The sequence below is a fragment of the Chelmon rostratus genome, chromosome 15 (genome assembly GCF_017976325.1).
Source record: "Chelmon rostratus isolate fCheRos1 chromosome 15, fCheRos1.pri, whole genome shotgun sequence".
In the NCBI taxonomy this organism is placed as follows: Eukaryota; Metazoa; Chordata; class Actinopteri; order Chaetodontiformes; family Chaetodontidae; genus Chelmon; species Chelmon rostratus.
Genome location: NC_055672.1, coordinates 7,385,700 through 7,404,743, shown reverse-complemented (window position 1 = coordinate 7,404,743; position 19,044 = coordinate 7,385,700). Strand labels below are relative to the sequence as shown.

At 41.9% G+C, this 19,044-nt stretch overlaps 1 protein-coding gene across 1 annotated transcript; it reads left to right on the top strand.

The window, feature by feature from the left end:
* The first annotated feature begins 500 nt into the window (after positions 1–500).
* gng2 (guanine nucleotide binding protein (G protein), gamma 2) lies at positions 501–17,951 on the top strand. The gene is made up of 4 exons (XM_041953256.1): positions 501–696; positions 11,431–11,505; positions 16,425–16,543; positions 17,436–17,951. Exons 3-4 carry the CDS (start codon positions 16,457–16,459, stop codon positions 17,562–17,564), a joined length of 216 nt encoding a protein of 71 aa, XP_041809190.1. The 5' UTR covers positions 501–696; positions 11,431–11,505; positions 16,425–16,456; the 3' UTR covers positions 17,565–17,951.
* Positions 17,952–19,044: the final 1,093 nt, after the last annotated feature.

Below are 19,044 nucleotides of genomic sequence, written 5' to 3'. Positions count from 1 at the left end.
TTCACTGTAATACACAATATACTGGTCTGAAGATTGAAAGCCTCAACTCTGGCCGGGCGCATGTCGTGTGTGCACTACAGGATGTTGTGGTTGTTGTTGAGGGTTGAGTGAATTTGTCTCATGCAATGCCTGGAATCATGCACGTTATCCTCCGCTTGCCAGGCAAATGTGACTGAAATGTGAGTTAAGAAGAGGGAAAGTGAGCAGCTGCAACGTATGCAAGGACCAGCATGAATATTTATCACGATGGAAATCCAGCTAGTCCAGACTGTCAGCTTTCCTGGTATGCGTTTGTTTACTGTAGGTGTTTAGAGAGACAGTCAAGGCTTTTCCTGTGGACCTCTGGGAGATGGAGGGAGCGTGTCCGGATAGCAGAGAAGAGAAGACAGAAAGAGAGAGGGAGGAGGAAGAGGAGGAGGGTAGTTTCTTGCAGCCTGAGCGTTTGGCTGAAGGGTGGAGACTCAGAGCAGCAGCGAGGAGGGAGGCAGGGAGGATCTCAGCTGGAGCAGAGAGGGAGAGGCATACACAGAGAGGAGTGTGTGTTGTGTGGATGTACTCGCCTGCCTCGCTGACTGACTGACTGACTGTGTGTGTTTGTGTGTGACAGACAGAGAGAGGGGAGAACGCGTGGATACCACTCCACAGGACTGGATGTGTTTGGCATCACGGACAGAGACCACACACGCACAAAAAAAGGTAGGATTTTTCACATTTTTTTAAAGGTTGTTTATTATTTATTTTTTCCCTTTGGTGGCATCCGGGTTAATCGCATCCAAAGCAGGGTGTGTTCCAGACGAGGAGGGGGTTTTTCATATCCACGCTGTCGTTTTGTCAGCGCTCGAGGGGCGAGATTGATGCCGCTGGCTGGTTTACATCACGGAATCCCCTCCTCCCTCTAAAATCTCTAAAAACCTCCTCGCTGTCAGGTGAGCTGCCGTATTATTCCCCCCCATCTCGTACCTCCTCTCATACATGTGTATATGTGAGGGGAATAAGAGAATGGGCTCCCTTCCTCCCTTCTCTTCTTCCTCCCTCCTTCTTCTTCCCCCAGGATTGGGCAGATCTTATAATGTGGAGCCAGAGGAATTAAGGGCATCTGTTTCGGGGTATATTTGCACGAGCAGAGGGGATGAAAAAGAGAAAGAAAGAGGAGGATGAAAAGGGGGAGATGTGGCAAAGGTGATGCAAACCACAGAGGCAGCAGAGACCTGGGAGAATCCCACAGGCCTCCTGTGAGGGTTTTCCAGCCATTCTTGCCCTCCATACCGAGAGAAGAACGCAGTCGACCACACACAAGGTCCATGTAGTGGTTGTATCAGGCAGATGGCTGGGAGAGTAGGAGGTGGAGGAGGAGGAGGAGGGGGGGTTTGGTGTTTTTATGTTGCTCATAGACAGATACAGTATCTGACAGGGGCATACATTTGCAGGAAAAGCGACAAAACGAGCACAGACATCATGTTTTTTCCATTCTCAGCTCGTCAAACGAAGGCACCGTCATGTACAACTCACGTTAAAACGTCCAATCATGTGTGGTTGTGTGTTACATCCAGGCCTGCTACAAACGTACACAGCGAGTCAGAATTACGTAAGAGCTCGCGTCCGGGCGGCTCGCACTGTATCTCGAAGGCAAGCTGCTCCAAGGCCACAGATTGTTTCGCAAACATCGATGTTGAGACTAGAGGAGCAGCTCACAAAGTGTTCGGCGATAAACAAGGAACATCAAAAACCTTGAGAGTGAGTGTTCCACATAGACGGCAGAGAGGGGGGAATGACGGAAGAGAGCAAGACAGAATGTGCAGCCATCCACACCTTATTGAGCCCTTTGACCTCTCTGCTCCCATCACTGCCTTTAACCAAAAAAAATATTTGGTACAAAGTGTGAGCACTTCCTGGCTGAGCTTCCTAAAAGCATCGCTCTTGCTGAAGTATTGTCTGTCTGAATCTTCCCTTTCATACTTCGAAACAGATTTTCTCAGAGATGTACGAGGCTTCAGAGGGAAGGTAACATGAGACAGGGAGGATGTTGTCGCACTGAAGGCTTCGACCTTTGTACTCGCTCCACCTGTTTGCTTCTGAGGATAAAAAACATCTAGTGCTGTTTTTCAGTCTTTCGGGTAAAGCCCAAGTCAACCTTCAAACCTTGTCCAACCAAGCCTATGAAAGAAAGTCCAAATCAAGTCACAAGTCTTCAGTCTGCAGGATCAAAACATGAAACTTTCATATTTTTGCTTTCAGGTTATGTTTGTAGGGAGTCGAGACTCAAGTAAGATAAATCTCACCACCAAGTCCACGTCAAGTCTTGTTTTTGTGATATGGGTTGGACTCGAGTCTCAAATCTACCAGAGCTGTTTTCAAGTCTTCTGTGGCAAGTAAAAGTCAAGCCTCAAGTCTTGTTCAACTGAAGCCTCTAGTCCTTGAAGGTGAAAGATGAAACTTTTCAAATCTCAAGCCAAGTCTTTGGGGAGTCTCACAGCTGTCATGTTCCGAGTCATAATTTTTGTGCAATTTTTATTTCGAGTCCAAGTCTGCAGAGCTGTTTTCAGTTCCTTTGAGGCGAGTCTGAGTCAAGTCTTCTCCAACCAAGTCTCAAGTCAGGTTTTAACTCCCAGATGGCCAAACCTGAGATTTTGATGAATTTTGCTTTCAAGTCCCAAGTCCTAAATTCTGTACCTTAAGAATGAAGAGTTAAGTGTCAGGGCTACCAAATATTATCACATAACTTCAAGTCAAGCCCTTACGGTGTCAAATGTCTAGTAAGACAAGTCTCACAGTAGTTAGGTCCAACTCAAGTTTTTTTGTCACATTAATTTGACTCAAGTTCAAATCAAGTCCCAAGTCTTGTCCAACTAACTTTTTAGTCAACCCGCAGGTCTCTGATATCAAAACGTGAGACCTGAATGTCTTTGTAAGTCAAGCCTCACAACTCTCATGTCTGAGTCAAGGTCCAAGTCCTTATTTTTGTGACTTGTGTCTGACTGGAGTCCAAGTCTCAAGTCTGCCAAAGCTGCCTTATAAGTCATTTGCAGGAAGTTCCAGGCGAGTCTGAGGTCGTGTCCAGTCAAGTGAAGTCTCAAAGCTTTAGCTAAAATCGCTTAAATCTGTTTGACTTGAGTCCAAGTCTCAAGTCTTTACCTCTGTGAACATCAGCTACGTTTCTGACAGCTTGGATTAAATCTATGACATGCAGAATCCTCCCCAGAGCAGAAACACTTTCATTACTTTTCAGCCAAACCAACAGTCAGAGCAAGTCAGGGTCTGAAACAGCCCGAGCGGCACACTCACGCTCTCAGCAGAATCTAAACAAGCCCGGATGTTTGTAATATTGTTAACAGCCCAGGAGTCTGGCCGTGTTATTCTTGGCATGCTGATTGATTCCAGAGGAAAAGTATGTTTATGCCTCCTCACTCAAGGCAAATGCACAAATACTGCTCATTCCTCACAGTTAAAGCACAGAGAGGAGAGCTTAATGCACACAAAAGCAGGTAAAACTATCATTTGTGACACACGGGGCAGGAAGTTAACCTTTTAAATTTGGCCGCCACACTTCCAGGTATGATTTCCAGAGCGGAAAAGAAGCTAAACACAGTGGCTGGTTTCCTGCCAAAGTAGCCAGGGGAATTTAAAACAACCCTCGCACTCGCAGCCAAAATTCACCAGCATTATTTGGCTGCTGGCTGGTGTTAATTTTCCACCCTGGTCACACAAGAACACATGCGTTTGTTTCTGCACGCCTTCAAAGTCTGTAGCTGTTATTGTGACAGCAGTGATGTGCATTGTTTCTACACCACTAACTACACTGCTGTTACGTAACATGCACATAAAAGGTTTTAAACACAAGTCTTTAAACGTTTGAGGAAAAGAAAAGCACTTGGTCACTGCTTTAATCTAACAAAGAAGAAACATGCCGGGCCTTGATCATTTGATTTAATAAACATAATAGACCACGTTTGTGCTCCCTGGAGCAATAAGCCCCCTCCCTGCTGCCTCCTTGACTCCCAGGGGATGCATCATTTCCTGGGCCACTGGCTTCTCCCCTCCCCCTTCTGGGACACATTTAACCCCCATCACACACACACATATATGTACGCATACACACACCACAATCTCTAAGATGGCAGGATGGGCAGGGCATGCTGGGGGTGGCACCGATGTCCGGGCTAATCGAATATTCACGGGGGGTGGTGGTCTGACCGAGAGTCAGCAGCACGAGGAAGGAAAGAGGAAGAGACTTAGGGTTAACGTACAATTTAATTAGGGATGGGTCATGATTTCTTTTTAACAGATCGGCATTAAATCATGAAAATCTGATCTTAAACAATATAATTCCCTTGTTTTTAACCTGTGTGGGTGTGACGTAGTTCATCGGGTGTTTCAGCAGGTAGTGGTGGTGTAGGTGATGAAACATAAAAGTTCCCCGTGAATGTCGAATACTATTTTGCCCATCACTAAATTTAATAGGGGCTAATACAACAAGAATTTAATGTTTCATATCAAACGTTACCTGATGTTAATTTCTGAATAATTAAGAAACGCAAACACCGTGAATGTGATCTCTATTTTTACTATGTTTAAAATAATGATCCAATACAAACCAGCTGTTATTTGCCAAAATTGTAAAGATACTGGGTATATTAGTGTTTTTCTGTGCTCTTCTTCCTGGTTTGAAGTGAGCGGACGCTGTTGGAAACACTAACCTGATAACTGCACTGAATCCTCATTTTGTTTCACTTCATTCAGCCCAACATTGTGTTCATGTTAGCCTGTTTCTTGTTGGAAGGTTATTGTCGGGGTTATTTTGTCACAGATGTCGCTTTCAGGTCAGACACAGAAACAGGAACGATTTTCATGTCAATGAAAGAAATGGATCATTTTAGAGCTCTTATTTCTGTAAGTTGACCTAAAACAACTTGTACAGCTGCATCGAGCTCATCCACGTTTGGTACTACTGATGTGGCTATTTTTCTCTTGATAGCTAGTTAGCAAGCTATGCACTAAAATAATGTACCCAATCTTAAATCCACCTTCAAAACTGTGATTGGTTGACTGTTTTTCCAAACTGCTAAAGCCATCAATGAGCACAACGCCAGATCTGCCTGTAACACTGAGCCAGACGAGGTGAAAATCTGATGTCAGGTGTTTTCCATGTACCAGAAATAAATTTTACAATAATCAGAATCAGTTGACAGTTTTTGGCAAAATTTGATTATGTTGCCATGGAGACACCTCAATTAAATCTGATGAAAACACACCCACTCAGTCTTTGTGTGTTAAACCCATTAGTTTATAGTTAAAGCTTTGGGGGTTTCTTCTAATTTAAACTTAATTTAATAGGATGCTACAGTATACTGTAGATAGAGATAGAATTTCCAAAAAATCATGAATGAAACAAAACCACAAGCCTCCCTCCCACAGTATGGATCCAAACCACTGAGGTGCTATTATAGTTAAAAACCCATCTCAGTCTCAGTCTCAGGGGTAGCAGATGCACCATGATTATATTAACATGCTGTAAATGCTAAATGCAAGATGATTTTATTCCAGTTTATTCCAGGGAGAGGATGCTAATAGATCTACCTCAAGAAGATTTTTGTTTGGACATTTTTTGACATTTCTGGATACTGATACAAGAGACAAAAACTGTTATCTGAGTTCAACAAAAAAAAACACATAGATGCAGCTCTCAAAATCATTCAAAAAAGAGAAGACGCAAGAGGAAAATGCTAAAGAAATGACTTCTACTTCTGTTAAAGCATATTATTAATAATCTACATTATTTGTCACTTTTCAGGATATTAAGCCTCATTTAACAATGTTAGTCTTACTACTGATATCGCCTCGAGTTGTGGTAGTAGCGGTCATAGAAGTAGCATACTTGTATTAGTAAATACAGAGAAATGTATACTTCAGGGTGCAAATATGACAGAAATATCTGAGGAAAGTACAGAGGGTTTTATTTTTGTAATATTTTATCTTAATATCTACTCTTTTAATGTGTTTTTTAAGTGTTATTAATCAGATTTAAGATTAGTAGTTGACTAAACTTTTCCAATGCCTGTATAATGGGTGTAAGAGGCTGCTGTGGTGTGAGCCTGGAGCTCCACTTCAGGTCCAGGACTGAGTCCTCCTCAGAGCGCCAACAGAAATAGTGATGGAGAAGGACACTCAGCTGTCACACTCAGCGTCATCTCCCCAGACAATCATTGCCTGACAGCTCTGCTCTCTGTGTCCCATCTCTTCCTCTTTGTGTGTACAGGGAGGGGTGTCCTTTCTCCTATTCAAGGGCAGGGATCCGTGCTATATTACATTCAATAGTCAATGTCCTCTTGATCGTGTTCATTAATAACTCCGGAGGTCAGTTTTATGTTACTTCTCCTTGCTGCGGTCACTGTAAAAGCCACTCTGGAAGCAGATCTTTTATCTGCCCGATAAACTTTCTGCCTATTTCCAGCTTTCATTTATTTATTTATTTATTTATTCTCATTCAGCATGACCTCTCCTATCAATTTACCACTCTGCAAACCTTGGTTTAGCTGCGTGCCCTTCACTGTGCCTTGTTCCACGGTGACATCGCAGACTGTACCTCATTGTCCTATGGCAAGCTGAGGATGGTACAGTCACTCAGCCACACTCTGAGTGCTTGATGACTGAATGTGCACTAGTGCTTTTGCAAGCTCAAGCATCGCTGCTGTCTTTCATGAAGTAAGAAAAAACAGGCTTGCAATTTTTGAAAATCTGCAGTTTGGTTTTGTGTTAGTTTGGTGGATTTTGTAGTAATGCACAAAAAATGAAACGACTCCGTCAGCGCAGGAAAGGATCATGTCAGCTTTTACAGTGACAAAATTGGAGTCAGGAGGTTTTTTTGTGTGATAAACAAAGTAGCATCCCCATTTTTCCTTAAGCATGACATGCATCAGCCTTTGTAAAGGGTCAGTTCACCCCCCCAAAAAAAAAGTATCTATCCATGCATGTATAACCAACCCTTTATTAGAGGAGCTGAGTTAAAGCCAAGGTTCTCAGTTTAATGAAAGACTATAGAGACACAAATCATTGTTTGTTAAACCCCTCCCCCGGACAGTGATCGTCCAATCATAGCCTAGTAACTGCAACTATGCACAGCAGGTCTGTCAAGCTTTGCATATCTCCACATGTTGAAGGGATGTGCATGGGCCTGTAGTGAGAGCAATACTGCATCTGATGAGTTTTGTGGGGTTTGGTCTTTTTTTAGGCTTTCCAAACCAAAGTGTAAAGAATGGATTAAACAATGTGTTTACCTGCTACTACATGCTTCACTCATCGCAGTCACTTGTACAGTTAACTACACCTACAGTAGAGATACATAAGATAATATAAGATAAGATAAAACTTTATTACCATGCCAATTGTTACAGACAGCAAAGAAAGACATAGAAAGATCAATAATAATAATAATAATAATAATCAACTATATACATGCACATTATACACAAATGTATAAGAATATTATTGGCATATTGCCAGCAGCAACTGAGCATTACTTTGAAGGCCAAGGAGCGTGTTATTAGCCAGCTACATTTGTTTGTGGTGTTACAGAAAAGCTGTTCCTGACCATCACATCCACTGTGTTGTATTTCCAGCCAACGTTACCTCAGATACTGTCACATTTGCCTCATCCAATAAGCCTTTTCTCTTGTGACATTAAAATTTAAAACATACCGTTTGAAAATAGAAACAAGTGTCTGTGCTAAGAAGCCAGACAAGGTTGTGTTAGAATGAAACACCAGTCTGATCTTACATTTTTCCTTATCAAGCTGATAATTCTAGGACTAAGTAGTTCCACCCTGAAGTACAAGAACAAAGCTGCTTCCTCATTTCCATGTCTTCTACCCGGAGCTGGTGGTGGCTGCTGATGAGGATGCCGACTTTTGGCCTGGATGCATACATGCAGCTCCAGCCTCAGCCTTTTAGCACAATGTCACATAAATACTCATGACTCGTAGGTGTCACGTTTAAAAACAAACTGGATTGTTTTTCAAAAAGAGTCGGGTGGAATTTTTTTAAAAGTCAACCAGAGACAGTGTTTTCAAGTCCCGGAGCTAACATTAGCTTAATTAGCTAGCTAATGAGAGCTGATCAAATCTGCTGGTTACTTTTGCCAGTTCAGCAGGTTAAAATGGTCGCTGGCGAGAAATGAGAACATGCATGTAGTGTGAGAACACAAAACTTTAGGGCAACAGTAACTGGAGGGGAGGGAGGGTAGAGAGGGCAGGTCTTAGCAGCCCTCAAAACTTCTGAGCAGGGGTCCCATCCTGCCTCCTCGCATCCCTGCAGACCCTCGCAGGTTAATCACTGGCTCTCCAGGGTCCAGATGGCTGAGCTAGGGACAGATTTTTAATTACCACGCTCTGATTTCACACCCTGGGCATCACGGAGGACAGAACACTCCCTGCCCGGCCGCCTTAATTTCTCTCTTTGGATGGTGTAAAAAAAAACAAAAAACAAAAAATAGGATAATAAGGTGTGTACTACAGAAAGAGGAAGGGAGAGAAGAGGGGGAGGGAGAACTGGGTTGAGAGTCAATGTGTGTTGGAGTGTGTGAGACAACATCACTCTCGACAGGCCAGGAATTATATTTTCCTCACCAGGATGTTTCCTGCGGCGCTTAATCACCCTTTAAGTCCGCGACACCCAGAGTAGAGCAGCAGCTATAATCACGTCTGCGGAGGGCCTCGTCACGAACACAGACCCCCTGAAAGCCCGGAGGAAGGGGTTCAAAACGGCTCCAAATGGCAGGGGAAGGATGGCGGAGGGGGTCAGATTGATTCAGTGGTGTTAGCAGCAGGACGGAGCGTGCTGGGGGTGTTTCAGTCCCATCACCGAACACCTGTCTGCCACCGAGGGAGGGATGGGAAGCAGAAGGCTAGAACACAGGAGAGAAATGGATCACCAGTCACGTCCCATAATGCATCTCTCTGTTTTTTCCTTCAGCACAGTTCATTTCAAGATGCTTTACTGGCATAAAAGTGGAGGACGTAAGATAAAAACAAGCACTCTGCTCTCACTGCTGCTCTGCAACATCAATATGATGACACAAACAGTTCACAGTGAAACAAATTCAGCTTTTTCTTTCTTTTAAGGACAATCGGCTTTCTGTCCTTCCTTTTCCTCTTTGCAGCGTGCTGTGAACTGATCAAATAGTGCCGAGAAAAACAGCGGCTTCAGTGCGCAATGCTGATTTTTAGAGCTCCAACTTCTCACCACCAAAGGATGTGAAATCTGCAATGATCAGAAGAAAATAAATATCATAATGCATTCAATATAAGCACAATTGTAAGGTATCTTTAACTTGATCAAGTCCGGCATATACTGAGCAACATTATCATTAATTTGGAATCATGTGTCTAGTCATCTGCTGACTGTAAATTCAATATTCATTCTGTCTGAGCTCTTATGCAGACTTGGTGTCCAAAGTGATGGATAATGCAGTTCAAGTAAGTTTCAATAGTGTATTAATACATTTTTATAGTGTAAATGATGTTAATGATGAAAACAGTGGTCGCCTGGAACAAAAGACAAAATCAATTAGTGAACAGAAATTCACCAGAAACACAAACTCTCCAATATTTTAGAACTTTTGCTGCCTCCAAACCAGCAGCAGACAACAACAGGTGACTGCATAGTTTTCATGAGAATCTCCAAGGTGTACATTTGAGTGTTGGTGAGTGAAGAGCCGGATGTCTCTGTGAGCAAATAAAACCTGACACTCACAGGTCACGTGACTGACTCTGTTTGTCATCTGTGCAAAAGTGTTTGCCAACTTTTTCACCGTGAGACCTAAGCAGATATCAAGCCTCAGCACATTTTACCAAACGACATGTGTCCAAAGCACCATTTATTGAAAACAGTCAGGCACCCAACATTGGATGAAACAGCTGGTCAGATTCATAAACTTCTACTAATTTATTGGTCAGATAGTTCCTGATTTAAATAAAAAAATAGCCAATTTTACTATTTTATGCAGGCAAAACATGTATGGCTGCTTTCTTTTAACATTTAACATTTGAGAAATTTGTTGTAAAATTTAAAAAATGAAAAAAAAAAACGTTTCCCACAGTTTAATTCATAAAAATAGATAATTTTGTCTCTTGAAGACTAACAAGACGATCCTGCTGCACACTGAAGCAGCTAATAGTTTAAGAATTACTGCACTGATAAAAGAAATACTATATAGCTTGCATAACATAATGTAACAGTGTAGATTAATGGCTCCAGTGAATCAGGAGAGGTGACAGTACAGCACAGTAAGACCTTCTGCTCTTTCTTGTTTGTTTTCAAACTCTAAGCAGTTTCAACGTTGCTAGAACACTCTGGCTCAGGGGTTCGGCCGCTCTTGGCGAGGTCTTGTTAATGGATGCCTTACTGTAACGTTGCTTTAACGTTGTGTGCAGCCGTGATTTACGATGGGTGGAATTCTCTTCCTCTGCAGATCTGCTCATGCAGGGTAATTGGCCCATTTATCAGAAGCAACAGAAAACCGAGCTGCAGAGTCACAGATGCATTAAGAATGGATCTGTTGGACCGGAGAAAGAGGGTCAGATAGAGAGGAAGAGGAGCAGAGGTGAATGGGTCAGCACCAACAGAAGTTCAACTTAAAGGAAGAGTTCGACATACTTTGAATTAGATGAGATGAGTGGCACACTCATGTCCATCCTTTGTGAAAATGGAAGCAGCAGTGGGTTAGCGTAGTTTAGCATAAAGGCTGGAAACAGGAAGAAACAGCTGGCCTGTCTCTGTGCAAAGGTGATGAAATCCACATACCAGCACCTCTAAAGATCACTCATTAACACAGTCATATTTGTTTAATCCATTCAAAAAAACAAGATTGTACAAAATACAGATATAACAAGTTGTGGTTTTACTGGAGGTTGCATGCCAGATTATTTTTTGGCAATAGTACAGAACATACAGCACATCACTCATATGATGCCGGCCTCCTTGCTGACAGATATAAGAGTGCAGTCGATCTTTGCGTCAAACTCTTTGCAGGAAAGAGCACAACATGCAAATGTCTGACTATTCCTTTGAGAGCTCAGCTGTGATAAAGTTAAGCCTTTTTGTTTGTAACCGTCGCCAATGTCTGATCTTAAAATCACTATTAATAGCCAAGACTTAGTCATGCAGATATCCTCACAAAATGCTGAACTATGTCTTTAAAACCACAGATTGATTTATCCCCTCAATTATGTGTCACTTGCGTCTCCCTCTGTAGTTTGTTGTAGGATTTCTCCATCAGTGTTTCAGACCATCAGTGGACTTTGTAAGCGCGAGCTGTGGCATTCTTCGCTGATCAGAGGACAGCGGCTACACACAAGCTTCAGTGTAATTTATCTGGAATGTGCAGAGCCTCTGCCTCTGATCAGTCTCTGATTCTCACTCGCTTTATCTCTTCTGCAGAGAGTGGGAGAGTGACGCAAACTGCTGACTGACCAGCAGGCACCAGGGCAGAGTGCGGAGGCGTAAGCAGACAAGGTAAGTCAAGACAAGAGGAGGAGGCCCTACAGCATGTTAAAGTCGGGTGAAATCAGTTACATACTGTTACAGGATGAGTGGTCAGCTTGGAAACTGGTGCAAATTGGGCAATGTAAAGAGTTTTTGCGTCACAGCTTCCACAAATTTGTTTACAGCAGACAGAGTTAAGGCCAGATGCATTATTTATCAGCGCCTGTTGCAATGTGACAGTTATCAGCATGTTGGCACCATGTGCAACATCTCAGGATGGTACAGACAGGAAGGAAGGAAGCACAAGAGGCTTCATGGTATACAGATGAGCAGAGTACAGTAGAAGCAGTGAAATTAGCAATCAGAAAGCTCCCAAAGCTAAAACAAAAACAAGACAGGGAGCAGTCTTAGTTTAGTGTTCATTAAACGCTTTTAGCTTCCTTCAAGGCACCAGCTGATCCTCCCAGAGTCGACACAGGCATGGGCCTCCGTCTTCTCTCCCCTCCCTCTCTAGATATGAAAATGTCAGGGTGGCATTTTCACAGGCTGCACTGACAATAAGCAGGAAAATGACTTTGAACACTCACTCACGGCTCGGCTAAATAGCTCCAAACATCTTTTATGGTCTGCTTTTTACATATTTAGCACAGCCAAGTTTGCATCTGTTCTGAGAGGTGAACCTAAACACAAAGTGAATGCAGGTGTCGTTTACATGCAACATAGATCGGAAAATCTCCTTTTTTAATTTTTATTCTTTCTTTTTTTGATATTATTAGTCACGCTGTCAGCTCTGGGGATGGCAGTGTCGGATGCTAAGCATGCTAACATGCTAAACAAAGATGTTGAACATCATAAACATTAAAGCTGATGAACATCAGCATGTCGTCATCGTCACAGTGAGCACTGTTAGCATGCCAGAGTTAGCATTTAGCTCAAAGCAACACTGCGCCAAGTACAGCCTCACAGAGCTGCTAGTTTGGCTGCAGATCTCAAGTCTTTCTTTCCATCGAGTTTAGCTGCTACTGCAAATTGTTTCATGGCTCCTAGTACCGGGCAAACTTCTGAGACGTAAGTCAATGAAAACTGGGCGTTTCTTTCCTTCCTCTTCTAGCCCCTAAGACACAGTTTTCCATTTGCTTTTATGGTATTTATTTAAAACATTTCTCCTCATCAATTCCACTCAAACCAGGCTATTGTGTCACAGCGTCTGATTATTTTCTGTAAAGGACAGAGCTCTACTTTTCATCCCAGAAACCTTAAAGAGTGACATCTCTCCCCATCAATAGTCTGGTGATATGCTGGCCTGCTTTGACATCTCCCCTGAGTGTTGAAACAATATTATGGCCTCGATACAAAGACGCCAAAGACTAATTTCTACTTGTCAATCACACCTATGTAGTAAGTCTCTGGTCTATTTTTATTTTGGTGAGAGACGAAAGTGAAGTTTGTGTGCATTAGTCCCAATACATTTGTCCACAGTTCTCATTTAAAGTCTCTTAAAAGTACATTTTTCATTATGAACCAGACATATAAAAATACATTGTTTTAATTTCTGGCACTAATAACATCATAGGTTTTGTTTTTTCACACCCACCTGAGTTTTCAAACGCCACGACCCTGAGAGGTCCAGGATCCAGGATCCCTCAGCTGCAGTGACTATAAAACATAATGTTTATGTTACACTGTTAATACTGTGCCGTCTGCTGCAGGTCCTGCTCACGAATCCTCTGCACATTGTCATTTGGCTTGTACTGACAATGATGTGAGATTTTCCAGCCCCGTTCGGCAGAAACGTTTCAGTCGTAAAAATGTGTGAATTAGATCAATACTGTAGGGTTTCACTTAAACTTGGATTTTAAAACTATTTCCAATGACTCATAAAATGTCAAGGAATAATATACAAGTCTGTTAACTCTCAAACTGTTTTACTACCGGAATAAACGAACCCAAATGCTGAAACTCAGACTCAGACAGGGGTATTTGAAAAAAGGTTTAGTTTAATGAATGGTTCAGAAATGTGAAACAGACGAGTCTTGAAGATGCACACACTGAAGCTGGTGAGAAGAGGAGAGTCCAGTTCCAGAGTACTCACGACACAGACTGACAGGTTAGACACCTGAGCACAGAAAGACAGGAGTCACAAGGGCAGGCAATAGACAAGGCAAAAATAGCAAAATACTTCTGTGATCTCTGGAGTGCAGTTAGATCTGCACGTACCTCACAGACAGCAAACACAAAGGAGGGGAAACTGCAGAACTAACACATACTGTATGTAGAAACACCCCACATCTGTATTCCCTTATCGCAACAAAAACTCTTACTGTAGATCAACCTAAACTGCTTTATCAAGTCCTGAAATGTTTAGTTGATTAATCAATCAGTTGATTCACATAAACTTTTTTCTTTAAGATTAGACTTGATTCCACTTTGTCAGTGCACACAATAAGCACAAAATACAGTTTAGCATCCAACCAGAAGCATATAGAGATATATGAAAATAACTGATGTGCATAATGAACAATAGACCAATAGGGTATTGATTATACGAAGGCATATAATTTTGATATAAACAAAAAAAACTTTGGCCAATACAGTTATTTGTCAAGTAAAAATGTCACAAATGGTCTAGTTTTAGCTTTTCAAATGTGATGTTTTCTGCTTTATTAGAAAATTTTGGGGGTTAATTTGAAGGAGTCACCTTGGACTCTGAGAAGTTGCAACTGCCATTTGAAAAAATAGCTTTCTGATATATTATAGACTGAAAAAACATCAAATGGTATAATCACTAATTGCATGCGAAATTGTTTTCAAGATATTAATTCAATCAGCTGTAGTATGTGTCAGGGAGCCTAAGCTGTACCAGAGAGGAAGGACACTAGGAGAGAAAACAGAGAAAAGACGACAAAAAAGATTGAGAACCAGGTATACTATCAGATTTTATCAGAAATAGCAGGTATATTTGTTTACAACCACTCTGGCAAGCAGTCAAACACTAATAAATTTCATGTGGAACAGACAGACTGTAACCGGTGACCCCACGCAGGTTTTAATTGATGATCAGGTCATCGGGGTCGGTGTCGGTGTGACAGCGGAGATTCCTGTAGCGGTTCACCGTCCTGATGAGCAGCTGTGCCACCGTGGGCCATCAATATTCACGCTCAGCTCCAGCACCTCGCTGAGATCAGTGTTCAACTCACACTGAGTCATACCACAGTGCATACAGACGGAGGACGGAGGGGGGGGCGCAGGGAAGATTGATCACACACCGAGGATGATGCCGTTTTAGAGCGCTCGCAGCTTGATCCATTTAATCAAAGAGGTTATAAAAGCCAGAGGAGCATCTGAGGACACAGAACTAAAACCATGCTCCAGAACAGACAAATTAAAGGAAAGATCTGAGTAAACTGGTGGAGAAACAGATGCAGGCCTCATGCCGGAAGCTCTTCTGAAGACTGCTGAGCATCTTACCAAGACTTCTTTGTGTGGTTTCCATTACTTACTCATCCATTGGTATGACAAATACACTGTGCACGAATCTGCACAGTGCACATAGTCTTTAGCTAGTTAGCATACAGTAAATCAATGCACACACTGTACTGATGTGTCCAGCTTCTCTTGTCATTAATTACCTGTTAGACAAAGACGTGCAACCAACAGTCAAACTGCAACCTTGGAAAGCTTTTCACAATTTCAAATTTGGAAACTTAAAGAGGAAGGTTTTTTATTTATCTTCCAAGATGTTCCTGAAGCTCTCTCAACATTTTCCATCTTATTAAATCGTGTCACTGCAGTACACAACCCAATAGCTACTCAACCCTGGATAAAGGCCTTTGATATTCCATATGAATGCACTGATCTCTCAGGTTCCAGGTACTCTGCACCTTTCACAGGGAATGAGCTGAAACCTGTCTTCAAGATAGACTCATTCACTCATTCACTCACAACCTTTTCATTATCTGGTGTCATTTAAGACTTGCATTTTTTATTAATGCTTTGTCGATTGTGGCTGTAGCGTCCATCAGCATCACACTGAGCATCAAGCAAACTGAGCGTACACACCAACTTACTTTTCCAGCATGAACACACACCTTGTTGTTAGAATTAGTATTTTGCATTGAAGAGGAAAAAGTGGAAATTTACTTTTTGACCACCAGGAGCAGGAGCTATTGCTATCAATTTACTAATTTAATCAGTCAGAAGAATATTTAGATTAATAGATGACATCAAATTAATGCTCAAGACAAAACTTTCAAATAAAAAGTTTGTCAAAAGTTGCTATTTTATCAAAACATAAATACTTTGGCAAAAGTATATGTATATGTTATATATATGTTTGAAGTGAATATTCTCTCTGTATGACACCTTGATGATAAATAAGCTTTGTTCTGGAAAAGCCAGAAGTTAAAAAAGCTTTTTGGTGGAACCTGTGTGGACAAGTGATGAAACAGACACGTTTGCAGTGTATTACAGGAAGAAATAAAGTGTTGCTGTAGCCTTGTAACATCTGCGAAGTGACCTGTTTTACCTTGAAAAGACAAGCCACTCATTTTTTTTAATTCACTGTCCTTCACGTGATGCGCTGGGTTGACACGTAGCAGCAGGCACACAGGAAGCCACCTTTATAAAATTAGAGTTGATTTATTTCTAAAACCAGTAGTGTTAGTTAGCCAGTTATCTATTTTAAATATAGAGCCGGACAAAGCACTGCCCACTCGCTCTCCTCCCACCTTCCCTGTCTCCCCCTCACTGTCATGGGCTGCCTAGCAACTGACGCCATAAATAATACGCCAGTGTCTGTGATATGTGTGTGTGTTCACAGGCATGTGACAATAAACAGGGTATCTGTTACTAGCACTCCTCTTTACATGCCTGCTGTATAATAGTGCTCATCTTCATCAGTGGCAGAGTGCAATGTTTGGGATGTTTAAAACTCCTTCTCTTCTCCTCAGGCAGAGCACACGAGACCCGACCGATAGCGCCCATGGCGAGCAATAACACGGCCAGCATTGCACAAGCCAGGAAGCTGGTGGAGCAGCTGAAGATGGAAGCCAACATCGACAGGATAAAGGTGAGCAGACGTATGTCCACAATGACAGTGGATTTATTTTAAGGACACTACTGCACTGGTGGTTTGGCAGATTTAATGAATTAAAGGGATAGTTCAAACTTTTGGGATTATTCTCTTTCATTGAAAGGGTTGGATGAGAAGCTTGATACCATTCTGGTGTTTGTCTATTAAATGTGTAAGTGGAACCAGCAGGCAGTTATCTTGCCTACCAGTACCTCTATAGCTCACTAACATTTTATATCTCATTTGTTTAATCCGTACAAAAACAGAAATGTAAAACCAACTATTCACTCTCCACTCTCATGTCTGTGTGATAGGTGTACAGACAGAGTCAGGAGGTGATTAGCAAGAGAAGCAGGAAGTAACAGCTAGCCTGGCTCTGTCCAAAATTAAAAAACACACCTACCAATCTGTCTGAATTAACATGTTGTATTGTTAAATTCATCAACAAGCGTAATTGGAAAAACAACATTTTTTTAAGGGGAATTACATGCTCTAACTGCTTCCAGTATGCTAAGCTAGGCTAATTATCAATGACTCCAGCTCCATACTTAAAGGAATAGTTTGACATATATGCACTTTGCTGGGGAGAACAAGATGGGAAGATTAACACCACTCTCACATCTCACTCTCACGTAGCTTAGCGTAGCACAAAGACTGGAAACAGAGCTCACAAGTTAATATGTTTTATCTTGTTTGTTTAATCTGTCCAAAAACAGAAGTGTAAAACCAACAATTTGCTATTCATGGTGGGTTTTATGGTTCTGTTTCCCTGTTGGCAATCTTTATGTTGAGCTAAGCTAACCAGCTGCTACATATTTAACTTTGTGTCTGTACACTGTATGCCGCCGTATAGTGACATGTGTGCATGTGTGGGTCTGTTTAATTCCAGGTGTCAAAAGCAGCGGCAGACTTAATGTCATACTGCGAAGCTCATGCCAAAGAGGACCCTCTGTTATCGCCGGTGCCAGCGTCAGAGAACCCGTTCAGGGAGAAGAAGTTCTTCTGTGCCATCCTGTAAACTCGGCATGGCCCTTCAGCAGTCTGCTCAGTGTGGGACTTTGAACATGAACGTTCAAAATACGTAGAAATCTTCTAGTCGGAGGGCACGGTGATTATTGCCCCCTTTCTCGAACGGCGCCTAACGAGCGCGAAAATTAAAACCCACAGAGTTTACATGTAACCATTAAAGGGGTTGTGATTGCTTTTTTGAGGGGTGTTGCAGCATGTTGAAGGGGTCTGTGCTTTTAGATGACACAAAAGGGAGGATGATGATGACGATGATGATGAGGGTCATAACCCAGAGACGTGATGGACAACCAGTCAACCCACCAAGTCTTCAGGTTGTGATGTGTACAAAACTAAAAGAAAAACTAAAAAAAAAAAAAAAAAAAAAAAGAAGATAAAATGAGAATAAAAATATTTTGTGGTTTTGGGACTTCCAAAATGTTCTGTTAAATGGTTTGTGGTTGGCTCGAGCATCGTAGGACAGCAAACAAGAATACGCCTACCACTAGACGCCACCTGATTATTGGAATGTTTTTTTTTAAGTTGTTGTTTATGTTTATTCCAGCTTTACCTATCACCTAGATATCTTTCTATAACTGTACGTGATTACTGAAACAGCTCTGTTACCTTTTTTTCTTACAACAGGTTAGTGAAAGCTTTTTTAATGGGATGTTTGAAACATTCGACTCTGTGATTCTCTTTACAAATACCCGTCTGAAAATCAGTCTCTGTGTATCAACATCTATCTGGCAAATGTGATGCAGTTTGTCTCCTTCAGATACAAACCCTCTTTCTACTCTTTGTATAAAATGACTAGCAAGTAAACTGTGCTGTGCTGTGACTTCTGAATGTTTGTGTTCGTATCATTAACTATTGCATGGAATGGACAAACAGTCTTTCTATTTCCTTTCATGTGGAGATTGTATGAAACAGGGGTGGCCTCCATCTGGAAGTGCCAAAACATTAAAACAAAAATGATTCAATACAGACTCAACAAGGACATCTCTCACATATAATACACTGGTGACCATTTCAAACATGCATTGCAGGCTGAAAAATATCTTTCAATGTGAATAATAAGATAATTAACTGCAGAAGGCATCAGATATTTGGTTAAGATTGGTTTTGTCAGGTTTTTGTTTAAAACGGACCCGAATGCTGAACTCTACTACTACTGTAAGCAAAAAGTCAGCGGTTAAATGAGTCGTTACCACAAGGATGAACAGACAATTCAACAAATACTGGGGTGAAGGTCGGTGCTTATATACTGTAGCAGCAGATGAGTTTTGATTGATTGATCTGACTGAGCTGGTGAGCTCAGGTGAGGAGGAGGCCGGACCAAACCTGTCAGGCACACCCTGCAGTAAAACATTGGGTGCATCTAATTTCTAATTGATGTGTCCTCGCTCGAACTGGAAGTACTTCTGGTCTGCCATGTTGCCGGCCATCCCAAAGGGCATATTGCGGCTCTAATCAGTGACAGTTCTGTCAAC

What these genes read in the sequence shown, in the direction of transcription:
- gng2 (XM_041953256.1), top strand. Translation starts at nt 16,457, where the DNA reads ATGGCGAGCAATAACACGGCCAGCATTGCACAAGCCAGGAAGCTGGTG. An exon ending in CCAACATCGACAGGATAAAG is followed by an intron (nt 16,544 to 17,435) that starts GTGAGCAGACGT and finishes GTTTAATTCCAG; the next exon opens with GTGTCAAAAGCAGCGGCAGA.